Here is a 13,693-nt window from a genome sequence, read left to right on the forward strand (position 1 = left end):
TTAATTGCCTTTTTAAAGTATTATATAAATATATAAGTTTGCTGTTCTTTATACATGTTAGAATGTGACATTCACAAATGACTCATTATGTAGGAGCATTTTATGTGGCCGAGCATCTTCCAGAGAAGTTAATATAAAAACGAAAATATGATATGATTGCAAAATAGACAACTTCTCCACAAGTGACCAAATGACACAGACATTAATATGTATATGTCACAGCACGGCCTTCAATTATAGAAGTAGTTTACCGGTATCAATTGACATATATCAGTGCGCTGCTGTTTATGCATCAGGTATTAAGGTGGTGGAATTGTTGAAACGGGTGACTGATAATAGGTGCTAGTTCATTTGATAATTGCGTTAGTACTTTAGTTGGTTTTTTTTCCGTCTCATCCACAAGCTTTTGGTGTATTTAATATTTTTTTCTCATCGTTACTCAACTCATTTTTATGTCTTTTAATTTGTATAAAATGTTTTTTTCAAGTGTTTAATCCTCCGTTTATGACTTCTAAATAGATACACGAATGTATTTTTAAATGAATGATTCTGCTCTGTCACAGCTGGTCAACTAGCTTTTAGAGTGTTTGCTCTTCAGTAAATTTGATCAGTTTTTGGTATTTTAAGCATTTAATGTGAAAAACGCCTTTTCGATGCGCTTGAGATTAGCATCCCCCCATTTTTAGTTAAGTTTTCTTGTTTTCTATATTGTGATTTGTTGACTTTTCGGGGTTTTTTTTGTAATGACAATACCGACTTATACGGATGACTTTAAAATATTATGTCGTTTAACTGTATTTGCAGTTGCCTTTATTTCGGTTAATCCAGACGTCCATTCGGAACCACTTCTAATAAAACAAAACTGAAAAACACAAATACAAGAAAAGTCCTTAACTTTACATGTGTAAACCAATACGAGATTAGTATTTGTCTTTTTATTGTTGAGTAAAACAAAATCCTACTTAAGATAAAAACTCCAATAAAGAAAGTTGAGTAAAATAAAGACTAGAGGAAAGAGTACCCGAGACACTCTGTCAATTTGACTGACACTGTTTCTATGCTTTCGTCTTTTGAATTGTCTTCGGTTCTTAATACGTAAGCTTGATAACCATACACGGAGACGACTTTCACCTCGACAAAGGAAAACTCGATTACTAGGAGTATTTGTTTCTGGATGGAAAGATTGGTTGTGAGGTTTTCCATTCCTTTTGTGCTGAAATGAATAAAATAAAAACAAATACCAAATTAGTGAAGCGTTAGAAAATACAATAACTTTATTGTCAATTCGTATGGAATTATACATACTTTTCATTTTCTTGTCCAATAACATTTTAGTTTTTAGTGAGGTTCGTTTTGTTCAGTCTTTAGTTTTCTATGTTGTGTTTTGTGTACTATTGTCTGTATATTGGTCTATATTAAAGCCATGTCGTTGTCTGTTGGTTTTTTGTACATATAAGTTTGAATGTCCCTATCATATCTTTCGCCCCTCTTAGTTTTCAGTGTATCATCTTTTGATCCAGACGACGAGGAAGGAAGCAGATTGTGTCGAGAAGACATCATACTTGCTATTATTTTCAGTATGAGTCGTGCATTTTTTTTTATATATCTACAATCTGTTATGTTTTGTTAGTGTGTTTTGTTCTATTAATGTGGTTGTTGTTTAGTATCAAATTGAAAGGCAAACGATTACGGGAACACATCTTTGTTATCGGACATAATATTATGTATCGGTAGGGTGGATGACAATAATATTTTTTTCTAATTCCAGATTTCACTCTGTCAGATTCCGCTATATGATATGTTATTGATATTATTCTTACTGAAGCCTCGTCTTCAGATTCCTCGTCTTCTTCGTCGTTATCAGTTGGTGAGGGCTCGACATCTCCATGGCCATGTTTTGTAAAACGATGAACTACTGCAAACTGCACAATCGCACTCAGAATAAAAACAAAGCATAAGGCAATATACAAATCTAATGCTGTTGCATATTTAACACGAGGTAGATCACTTCGGCTGTCCAGCGCTAAGAAAGCCATGGTCAATACTGTCGTCGTACCTTAAAATAAATACAATAATTTTCTGGTTCTTTATTACCTTGATGATATAGGGTTGTCGCATGAATATTGGGAAATATTGTTCCTAGTATAATTTTATATCGCACGAGCTTGCGAGTGCAATATATGTTCTACGAGGAACATTTTTCCCAAATATTCATGCAAGAAGCCTTTTATTGTAGTATAGCAATATAATATTTGAGAGTAAAAATTGGTTTAAACTAAGATTTTGTCGTTGATGACGTCATGAATTTAGATTTATTGCACTAGTGCTATTAGAATTTTTGCACACTAACGATTGGTTACTTTCTGTGGGAAATATTATATTGCTATGCAATAATTTCATTTTCAGTAAACAAAAATCATCATACATATGTTCGCATTTTTGTCATTGTCTTCATAGTTTAGATTGCAACGATTTATCTGTGTTTGAAATACTGTCCATTCAGTCGTATTTAACGTCGCAATAAACATAATTTTCTTGTTCAACTTGTCAAAGTCAGAATCCGGTTCCGCTATCCTCGGATATTTCTTAACAATGAAGAAACACATTTATGAAACTGTGTTAATTCCACATGACGTTGGTTTCAACTCTGGATTTTGTATTAAAGTGGATTCAAATTAAAACGTTTAATCCCGCTGCAAATGTTTGCACCTGTCCTAAGTCAGGAATCTGATGTACAGTAGTTGTCGTTTGTTTATGTAATATATACGTGTTTCTCGTTTCTCGTTTTGTTTATATAGATTAGACCGTTGGTTTTCCCGTTTGAATGGTTTTACACTAGTAATTTTGAGGCCCTTTATAGCTTGTTGTTCGTTGTGAGCCAAGGCTCCGTGTTGAAGGCCGTACTTTAACCTATAATGGTTTACTTTTTAAATTGTTATTTGGATGGAGAGTTGTCTCATTGGAACTCACACCACATCTTCCTATATCTATCAAATGCTTGTTTTAGTTTTCAGTGGTGTATGTAGTGGTAACATCATTTAAAAATGTCTGTTTTGTACTAGAATTTCATGTCTATCCTTTGTCATCAAACACATGTTGGTTTTTTTTTTTGTAAAATATTCATTTTCGGGTTTTTCATTCTGTGTTGTGAATTTTTCTCTCCTGTTATTTAAGTTATTCCGAGTGGGAAAGAAACGTACAAATAAAAATAAAGGTTAATATACGTATAATCAAAGTAGTAAAATCAAGTCAATATTCAATAGAAATCGGTCTGTACCAATAATTTGCGATGTCATAGATATCCAGGCACGGATAAAAGCGCTTTATCATAAAATGAATATAAAACTAAATGTATATGATAGTGGGGTGCATTTTTAGTGTATAAAATTAGATTTAATAACGTGTCTTGAGATGAACTCGTTGGATTATATAAATGTCATGTATTTTACTAGAGATACAGATGTGATGTTGAAAAGCAATATCAATATTCTCCACCCTTTACTTGATATTACAATTACACAGGACTGTTTTACGTGTTGCTTAGCCAAATTTTATATGTATTGTTCTTTGTTCTGTTCTATGTCATTTCTTCGGGTTTGTTTGTTTTTGTTTCTATGGCATTGTCAGTTTGCTTTCGACATATGAGTTGTAATATCCGTTTGGATCTTTCTTTTACTACACTTACCTAAGGCTATTCTGTCTGAGGTAGCTTCTCTATTTATCCAAAATGATACCCATGATAAAATAACAAGTAACATACACGGTACAAATATATTTATCACAAAGTAACCCGTATGTCGTCTTAGATTGAAATAAACTGTCAGCATGGATTGTCGGACTGAAATTAGATTCAATATAATAATCAAAATACTGATTAAAAAGGTTGAAATCACTGAATTCGATAAAAACACGGACATACGTACGTGTATATTTCCATAACTGTGAAAGTGTGATACGTGTCATAATTAAAATGTGCACATGATCACGATAAAAATAAAATTCAATCAGGTAGTCTATTGGACATCTTTAGAATTAGTTGCATTTCCGTCACAAGCTTTGGTGTAGTGAACATCATTCGCTTAGGGGCCTCATAACCTATGTACCATGTTGAGCGATTGATTGAACAATTAGTATACTATATACCACAAATTTTTCGACAAATTGAATTATTGTAATTGCTCGCCAAGACTGCTGTAATTAGCGAATTGTTATTAAGTACCTATATAACAAACATTATTTCTATAGTTTATCCTTCTTAATGATGATCCCCAGGACGCTTGATGAAATTTAATAGTGCAGGGATACAGGCGATCCCCTATATCTGGAAAAGGATGTCATAAAGACGATAATGGAAGGGGTCGTCTATTGGACTAAATGCCGAGTTTTTTATATAACTAAAGTGCCGAGAGTGGAGAAATATCGTACAACACGGGTTATAGTGGTAGCATCTGTTTCTCTGATAATTTTAATCCATCTGTTTCAAAGATTTGAAGGAAGTTGACAATGTGTACTTTTTCTGTGACGTCATCAGGCAAGGTCGCCTTCTTCATGACGTCACAATAGGAAAGTTCAGAGGAAACAATGAAAATTAATGTCACAATTAGAATAGAGCGAAATGATGTTATCTTTTATTGTTTAAATTGTTTTTTATGAAATAGTTTGTTTCTCTTTTAAATAAGTATTAAACATTGCAAGTCGCCACTTCGCCTTATCTCTCCAAGACGAACGTCTGTAGAATTGTACATTCCAGAATAATTTGAAAATGTACAGCTTGTGTATATGTAGACTAACTAAGCAATATGCATAGTGTATAAATCTTGAAAGTTTGATGAACTGAAGACACAATGTCCATGTTCATTTAATACCGAACCAACATTTGGTGTTTATTTTTACAGAACATTGCCTTTGATTGACAGCGATGAATTTCATTACTTAGATATACAACGTTGTAAAATATTGACTGCAATCAATTCAAATTAAACAGATTGGTGTTAAATCACTGCTTTGATTTTGTATCAAACTTCCTCGAAACTAGTAGATATCACTAGCTAGCTTTTCCATTCATCATTGAACTGACTAATCACTTAACTATCGGTTAGGCAGAGAGAGTTCCGAATGGATAACAGTTGACAGGCGCCTGTTATTGAATATATCAATAAGCCAACAGTTCAGAAATGATTTTTATGCATTGAATTATAAGACGATGATAAAAGTGTCTGACATTTTGTGAAATTAATAACAAGGCATTTTGTTTCTGCATTAGAGATAATATATCAATTTGACATCTCCTAGACATAATGAATAAATGATATAGTTTCTGTAATTAATAGATAAATATCATCTCAAATAACTTCTGTTTAGTCCAGACTTTCTTTTTCTCATTGATAGACATATGATCTTTCCAAATGAATTAAAACATTTGCTATGATCGTGTTGTCGTTCACAATTATCAAATTCTATAAAATGCATAGAGCATTATTGTGTTGACTAAAGTTGGTACATTAAATAACAATTTTGTCAAGTTTTGTTTATTGTGGACTTGGAATTCATAGATGATTATAGAAACTTAGAATATGAAAATATCAGTTTTGCCAAATACAGCTACGTTAATATATTCCTGAGGTAAAAAAGCCTTAGTGTTTCAAAATTCAAAAGTTTTGTAAACAGGTAGTTTATTAATATAACCATAGCAATGATAATTCATGTCAGCACATAAGTACTAACAACTGGGCTGGTGATACCCTTTGGGAATTAAAATTCCATCAGCAGTGGCACGTAGCTCCAATGAAAACCAAACCAAAAGTGGGAGAAACTTAAATGTGTATTGATTTATTTCATATTTCCGGATATGATCGGTTCCTGAAAAAGAGTTAAAACACACAACCAACCGGAAAAGAAAATTGTGCGATTGATATACTCACCGTCTTTTCTGTATGTAAATGAAGTTTCTGCAGAGAAGTTAATAAGGTCAAACTGAGACATTGTCATGTCAGGCGCTAGAGCTACAGACTCATCTTTCCCAGAATTCCAAGTGTATTTCACATCGTCCTCAGAATAAGCAACTGCAAGTTGAAAGAAACATCACGAATCACAAATATTTTCCAATATAAAAAAGAAAATGGTATACATGTACATCTATTAATAATATTTAAAAAAGCTACAACAAATTGCTAGCAGATAACCTTGGCCTATAATGGTTTACTTTTTATAAATAGTTACTTAGATGGAGAGTTGTCTCATTAGCACTCATACCACATCTTCCTATATCTAAAACACAAATGACTACAAGCGTGACGGGAACTCGAACGGTTATTAATTTGTCTACTGCCTGTTTTGGTTGATAAGCTTTTCATTTTAATGTTAGCTCTAAATTTACAAATATTAATGCTTCGGCCATCACTAAAGAGACATTGGTTGTTATAATGAGCATCTGGTGTACAAATTAAATAGTAGTTTTTAATGTAAGTCCTTCTTTCAAAGCGTGGAGAAAATGACTAAGATGGTGAATAAGACGCTTGTAAAACAACAATCATGGCATAACGGGAATCTTTGTAATTAAGTTAAATGATTTATAAGACACTTACGACATTCATAATTTAACGGGAATCTAGGTAACTGTAACGTTATGGTTGATAAGAAACTTACAACATTCAAAATATAACGGGAATCTCGGTAACTGCAATTAGAATACGTGGGCGTGGTAGAAGGAGTAGATGAAGAGGCAGAGGGAGCACTAATAGTAACGAATCACGATCCAGTAGAGATGTCGGACCGACCAAACTAACCTGAATCACAACCTGTAGCTGGTCCATCAAGCTCAAATGACGATATTTTAGTGAACGATAGCATGGATGACATAGATGTCTCAAGCATGGCTGAGCCGTTGGAGAAAAAGGACAAGAGGTCGAAATTACATACAGACAAACAAATCATGGAGAGCTTTTATATACCGGTATTTCATGTGAAAATGATAATGAGCATAGTGGTCGTAGTATGAACGTAGTTAGTTCATAAGGATAGCGTGATGAGGTCGGACTGGGCGTGCTTGAATCGTACTATGGTCTTGAACAGCATGGGGTAAACATGGTATAGTCAAAGTGGAAGCGTACATGGGTTGCGGTGAGAACGCTATGGCCGTAGTGAGATCGTAGTAACGTCGCTGTGAGATCGTAGCACAGTCTCTCCGATTAGAATCACGATTTCGCTACGCCCTCGCTACAATGGCACAGCTCCCTTTGCGATCTCACCATGATCTTACTACTTTTGCTACGCTTCTACTACGACCTGATTTCGCCACGACCGCACCACGACTGTTTTGAACATGTTAAAAGTTGGTCACGCTTATCATGATATTGAAGACCTCACCCCGACGTATTACGACCTTACTGTGATCTACACGATCGTCACTACGATGGTAAAAAAATGCCTTATTTACAGATCTAGGTGCGATCGTGGCCTAGTGGGACTGCGGGATTAGAGTTGCAAAACGTAAGAGTAAGACAGTAAAAAAATAATCTGTCGGTACTAGTTTTCAAATCAGTGCAAAGCATTGCTGATATATAATTACCAATGATTTAACTTTCATGGTATGATTTGTTTATATGAGAGCTCTTAAAATACAGTTCTCAATGTATTTATATTTCTGAGGGACACAGCTCTTGAAAAGTAGGCACTATTTTTTTTAAATTCGTCCAAAACATTGCTAATTTAAACTTATGATGTCAGTTTCATAAAATTCTGACAAGAATTGTACATTTGAGAGTGCTAGCAATGTAATTTAAATATAACTAATGTTTCCAAGGGGCATAACGCTTTAAAAAATAAATGAACGACACCGACTTTCGAACAAGCCCAAAAATTAGTACTATAAAACTAGGATATATGTTTCATAAATAATCCGGCTAGAATTGTAAACGTGAGACCGGACGGATGAACGCAAAGATGGACGGACGGACGAAAGGATGGACACCCGATATTTCCATTGACCTCGTAATGCGTCACGCTGAACACAAAAATATATAAATGTACGATTTGCAGTTTACACCCATCAAATTTGATCAAAAGGTTTTTTCCCCCCTTTAATCGACTAGTTAATTGTGTAACTTTAATTTTTCACGATCGCCTTCAAACAATCAATATTAAGGTGCCACACATATGTACTTATTGGATCTAAACCATGACAAATGTAATCAAAACCATGACGAAGTTCTAGAGTCTTAACTGAACCATGTCAATCGCTTAACCAAACCATACCAATTTGGATATTTTGGTTATCCTGCGTTAATCTTGTAAAAATATGATTTCAATTTAGAAAGTTTGACTTACAATAAAGGTTCAAACATTTAATTTGCTTTTTATCTGCTCATTTGTAAAGAACAGAGGTAATCGTTTCGGGTCGTAACATAACTAATCCATGACCAACTTAACAAAACTATTACAAAATCACTGTACTAAACGCTCTTCGATATGACGACCTTACTAACCGTGATGGAATAAACACAATTAGTGTTTTTTGTTTTGGTTGGCCTCAGTGAATATCAGTTTTTAAAAAGTAAATAAAACTACATATTTACCTCATCAAAAGACATTGTATAATACACTTTATTATTTGGTCAATTTTTCCCTATATGTTCTTTGCTTGTTATTCTCTATAATGTTAATCCCCATACACCCTATAATAACTGTAATACATTAACTTGTCTATTTTTTTTATTAATATAAAGACACTTACAACTTCCAAAGTATAACGGACATGTCTGGAAGTCTAGAGGATAATGGTGCAGTTCCATTTTGCATATTGCACGAACTGTCAATCTGCAAAATATCAAAAACAACCTCTTAAAATGATTTGTTATTTTAACTGTAACCGTTATGTTATAGATATTTCGTAATTTATAGATATTTTTTCAATGTATCGTAATTATACGATAGTAATTTTTGAAAGTCCCGACCTTAACCTGAAGAGAAAGGTCGAATGAGGTTGCCGGAAGGTTTCAAAAATAAACTATGGCATTAATTATGATAGACTGAAAAACTATCCAGGAATATCTATCTTAACGTATTGCAACTTTCACTGTTATAATTTTCGGTTTTTGTAAGTTTTACTTCAGTCTGCTTCATAAAATAGCAACGGTATAGGTTAATATTTGTTCTCTATTTTGTTTTACTTTTGCGTGCCAATTGATCGTTTTTCTCTAGTTATAAGAACAACAGAAAGTGCGGATGATTTGAATTGTATTTTCACAGTATAAGCAAACATTTAATCTCAAATTCAATTTAGAGAATAAAACTCGAGTACTAAATCTCCATAACGTTAATGAAAATGGGTCCATGTTTAACCTCATTTATAGACAAAACTAACCGTTCTTCTATACATCAAACTTCTCTGAGGTGAACCTTAAACTAACTTACGAAAACTGTAAAAATTGAATTACATTGATAAATGATCGTTTTATTTTTACGTCTGACCTAAGTCTAATAGGTTCACAGTTCGTGTTAGGACACATATTCAATATGAACAAACCTTATATAAATAAGGCCGTTAGTTTTCTCGTTTGAATTGGTTTACATTGTTGTATCGGGGCTTTTTATAGCTGACTATTCGGTATGGGCTTTGCTCATTGTTGAAGGCCGTAAAGTGACCTATATTCTTAATGTCTGTGTCATTTTAGTCTCTTGTGGACAGTTGGCTCTATGGCAATCATACCACATCTTTTTTTCATAAAATATCATCAAGACAAACTCGTCATACATACGCTAACCATTTAAAGGAAGAACAAACTTAAGGATGAAAAGGGTGGTTAGGTTGATGTCAACAGAAATTAGTCGAAGAAGGGGAGACGAGTCAGTCAAAGAACACTGCAGATTAAGTCGTTACTAGGCAGCAGAAAATGGTGATAAGGCAATTTATTGCAGCGGCAGACAAAACTGACTGTTGAGTACAACAAGAAAAGATCAGTCTATAACGCTTCGGAGCTTTATACAATAATATTCTGTGCTTCATTTTTTTCTCAAGAATTACTTCTTCCGTAATCGAGATTTCGTGTTTTAGAATTTTAACCAAGTTTTGTAGAATTAATAATGCCCTACAAACTTTCGATAATATTTCCTAGTTACATAAATGTCACTTTCTTATTAGAGGAGAAAAAGACATATAACGATATCTCTTTTCTTACTTAGTATACTAAATAGAAGATTGGCAACCTGCGATATACTAGTAAAAAAAATAATGTATTTTGTCTGGTAGAAGTCATTTTTAACATAAGTAATATAATTGTAAATATCTATTCTCATCAGTGTTGGAAATGACACGTTTTTCTGCACACGATGGATTATTTAAGGACACGCTAAAACATATCTAAAAGGTAAAATAACAATAATATCGAGCTCCGAGGAAATTTCTTTGCAGAATGAAACTAATAAAAAATCAAAATCAAAAATTCAAACACGTTATATTTTGATTGATCTTACCGTTGTGAGAAGTAAATAGATCCATTCCGTCCAATGCGCACGAATCTGTTTGGCGTAGGAACCATATGTAAATATGATTTGCGTCCGTTGTAAAAAACTGTGTCAGGAAACCATATTTTTTCAAGAATTTTTATGCTGACAGAAATGTTTTCTTTTTCTGTCGATGAATTAGTTGCTAAGCGTTCGTCCATCCATCGTTGTCTGAAGTATATATCAATCGAATACACCTTTGAAAGAAATAAGTTTGAAATAAAACGCTGTTTTCAACATTATTCATGCATGCAATTATATTCATTGACACAGATATATTAATTGTTCAATATTACCAGGTAAATATAAAAAAAAGTATACTATTTATATTATATATTGACATAATATTGTATTCATTTTTATATTTAACTAGAGTGTGTTCCAATGCGTTTAAGAATAACATTGAAAATGGGCACGAAACGTTCTGAAGAAAACTGATGAATGCGTATGAGTTAATTCCTCCATAATGTGTTTGAGTTTAAGTTAATTATTTATGTACATGATTAACAGTCGTTCCATTGAGTTGAATGGTACGTAACTCTTTACCACACGGAAAACAAAAACAAAATTATCAAAAAAGATGTAAAGAAGGTGGAAATTTTCGCGATGAAACTGTCTTCGTTAAATTGTAAAACAAATCGCTTTCGCAATATATTTATTCAAACTACTTGCTTCAGAGGGACGTTTTAAAGAAATTAGACGAAGAAAACCTTAACAGTTCTTAACACTTCAAAGCAGAGGCTTTTTGACAGAAACAGTTTGAATAAGCTAAAATTTATCGTATTTTTAACTGAACAGACATGAAGCTCTACATAAATCAAAAATGCATTTCCTTTAAATGAAGTTGAGCATAGTTAAACTATAATGTTACACCCGAAAGACGCAATGCCGTAAATTGTCTCAATAAACAACTCGAGGTAAATTAGATTTCACCATATGATTTAAATTTACGACATCGTCTTTTTGATAAAAAATGAAAAATAATAAATGAGTGAAAAATAGTGTTATCTTGTTGTTGGTAATAACAATGTATACTTTTACGTTTTGCATGATTCCTAAGGAAAATCACATTTACTTTCCTAAGGGTTAATAAACTGATAGGTTTATCATAAAACGTCACTTACTTTGCTTATAGATATTTTTTTAATTTGTTAGCGGAGAATAAATACAACTTTATAAAAGAAAATATAATACATGTACCATATCTTTTTCTGAAATTGGGCCCATAGACCTCAGATATATATCTGTCAACACCTCAACTGGATTTCCTATTAAAATATAAAACACATTTAAATGTTCAAGAGTCTCAGATACAATTATATAGCCATCGATAACTTGAGAACCATACGAAGGCTCCCAATTGTAGCAATTTCATTCTTTCTTTGGTATGATTGGTTTGAATTATTTAGACGAAGAACAACAGTTTACAAACGATGATTTCACGTTAACCAATAATCATGACATCAGAGAAAATGTGATTGGCTTCATAATACAAGTTTTATACGCCTAATTATAAAGAAATAAGTAGATTTAAGGTCTATATTTTTTAATATTTTAATGATTAATACTGAATCAACTGATTACGAGACATTGAATTGTTTTAAAATACTTATATTAGGATTTTCTAACACAGAAATAGAATTCCGTAGCTGTTTTTGGCAAAACCAATCTGAATTTTTAGTTCTGATTATCAATGCTCTCCTACTTCCTCATTATTTGTCGATATTTAATTTACATTATACGAGCCTAATTTAAATCGATTGTTATGTAGTCGAATCACTCGTCTGGCATACACAATTTTAATCATGGTACTTGTATCTAAAATGAAATTATTTATTTTTGTTTTTCTCTGTGCTGATTGTTTTTTTGTTTGTTTATGCTGTTTATCAGTGACGGAGGATTGTCGTTTTAGCGATATTTTTCAATATTGCCGTATAAAAGGAGTGACGAATGATACCAAAGGGACAGTCAAACTCATATATCTAAAACAAACTGACAACGCCATGGCTAAAAATAAAAAAGACAAAAAGACAAACAATATTACACATGACACAACATAGAAAACTAAAGGATAACAACACGAACCCCACCAAAAACTAGGAGTGATCTCAGGTGCTCCGGAATGGTAAGCACATCGTGCTCCACATGTGGCACCCGTCGTGTTGCTGATGTGATAAAAAATCCGGTAAATAGTCTTATTCGGTAGGTCAAATTCATGAAAGGGAAGGGTATTGTAGTTACGACGTTAGATGGTAAGGAACATATCCCATATCGTTTTTGAAACGGTTATTTCATAACGGTCGAGAACTTCATCATTTTGAACTTTTGGTTTAATATCTTCCTTGTGAGCAGCGAACCCTCTACCAAGAAAATTATGATAGGAAAAGCAAGCACGGGAATAACGTATCAATTAGGAGATATATACCCCGTATGCTGGTGCTGCTTGAACGTTGCTAATTAGAAATGGAAAGTTCACAATCGGAAAGTTGAAATCATCTTTTTGTCGTAAAGTTTTGTTTTCAATCGACCCTCATTGCCACTTTTAAGATGTAAGTCAAGATATGAAGCCAACATCATAAGCTGGATCATGTTGGCTAGTCATACAACCAGATTCAACCCAACCTTTGTTTTCTAAATATCCGGTACTAAGTCACAAAAATTGTAGTTGTTTTCAAATAGTTCGTTTCCAAGTATGTTTGTTGTATTTTCGTTTGTTTTTGTTGTACTTCAGTGTATTTTGGTGTTCTGTTTACCCTCTAATAGATTAAATATTTCCGTTGGTTTTTGCGTCTAACCAAAATTTGTTCTCTCTCAATCCATTTATGACTTTTGAACAGCGGTAAACTAAAAATGCCTTTATTTTTAAGTATGATACGCTGTATAAATTACCTCCAAAACCAGGTCTAAGATCTTTTTCATACGTCGACAATATTTCGTCTAAAACTATGGAAACATTACTTTTATAGCTGTCTGTTCCCATACACACCACCAGGAGATAACTAAAAGTAAATATAAACAGTTCATGGTAGTGTTTTGTTTCTTCATTTAGAAAATGAAAAGGACAGAAAATACGAAAATGAAAACACCAATTTTTACAGTGTTGTTTCCATTTTATTTTCCTGTTCATTTATATATTACTTAATTTAAACGTAAGGGGAAAGTTTATTATATATATATCCATTGTATTTAGTAT

At 33.0% G+C, this 13,693-nt stretch overlaps 1 protein-coding gene across 1 annotated transcript; it reads right to left on the reverse strand.

The window, feature by feature from the left end:
- Positions 1 to 958: 958 nt before the first annotated feature.
- On the reverse strand, positions 959 to 13,480 carry LOC134698071 (gamma-aminobutyric acid receptor alpha-like). The gene is made up of 8 exons (XM_063560361.1): positions 13,390 to 13,480; positions 11,701 to 11,768; positions 10,471 to 10,697; positions 8,732 to 8,814; positions 5,922 to 6,062; positions 3,686 to 3,838; positions 1,821 to 2,056; positions 959 to 1,213 (listed from the first exon to the last, which is right to left on the reverse strand). The coding sequence occupies exons 1-8, from the start codon at positions 13,478 to 13,480 to the stop codon at positions 959 to 961; spliced, it is 1,254 nt and encodes a 417-aa protein (XP_063416431.1).
- Between the last annotated feature and the right edge of the window lie 213 nt (positions 13,481 to 13,693).

The sequence above is a fragment of the Mytilus trossulus genome, chromosome 14, assembly GCF_036588685.1.
Source record: "Mytilus trossulus isolate FHL-02 chromosome 14, PNRI_Mtr1.1.1.hap1, whole genome shotgun sequence".
NCBI lineage: Eukaryota > Metazoa > Mollusca > Bivalvia > Mytilida > Mytilidae > Mytilus > Mytilus trossulus.

Bases quoted from the DNA above. Each gene is read 5' to 3' on its own strand.
- LOC134698071 (XM_063560361.1), bottom strand. From the start codon at position 13,480: ATGGGAACAGACAGCTATAAAAGTAATGTTTCCATAGTTTTAGACGAA. The intron at 11,769-13,389 runs GTAATTTATACA...ATATTTTAATAG, and splicing joins TCTTAGACCTGGTTTTGGAG to GAAATCCAGTTGAGGTGTTG. The intron at 10,698-11,700 runs GTACATGTATTA...TTTCTTTCAAAG, and splicing joins CAATTTCAGAAAAAGATATG to GTGTATTCGATTGATATATA.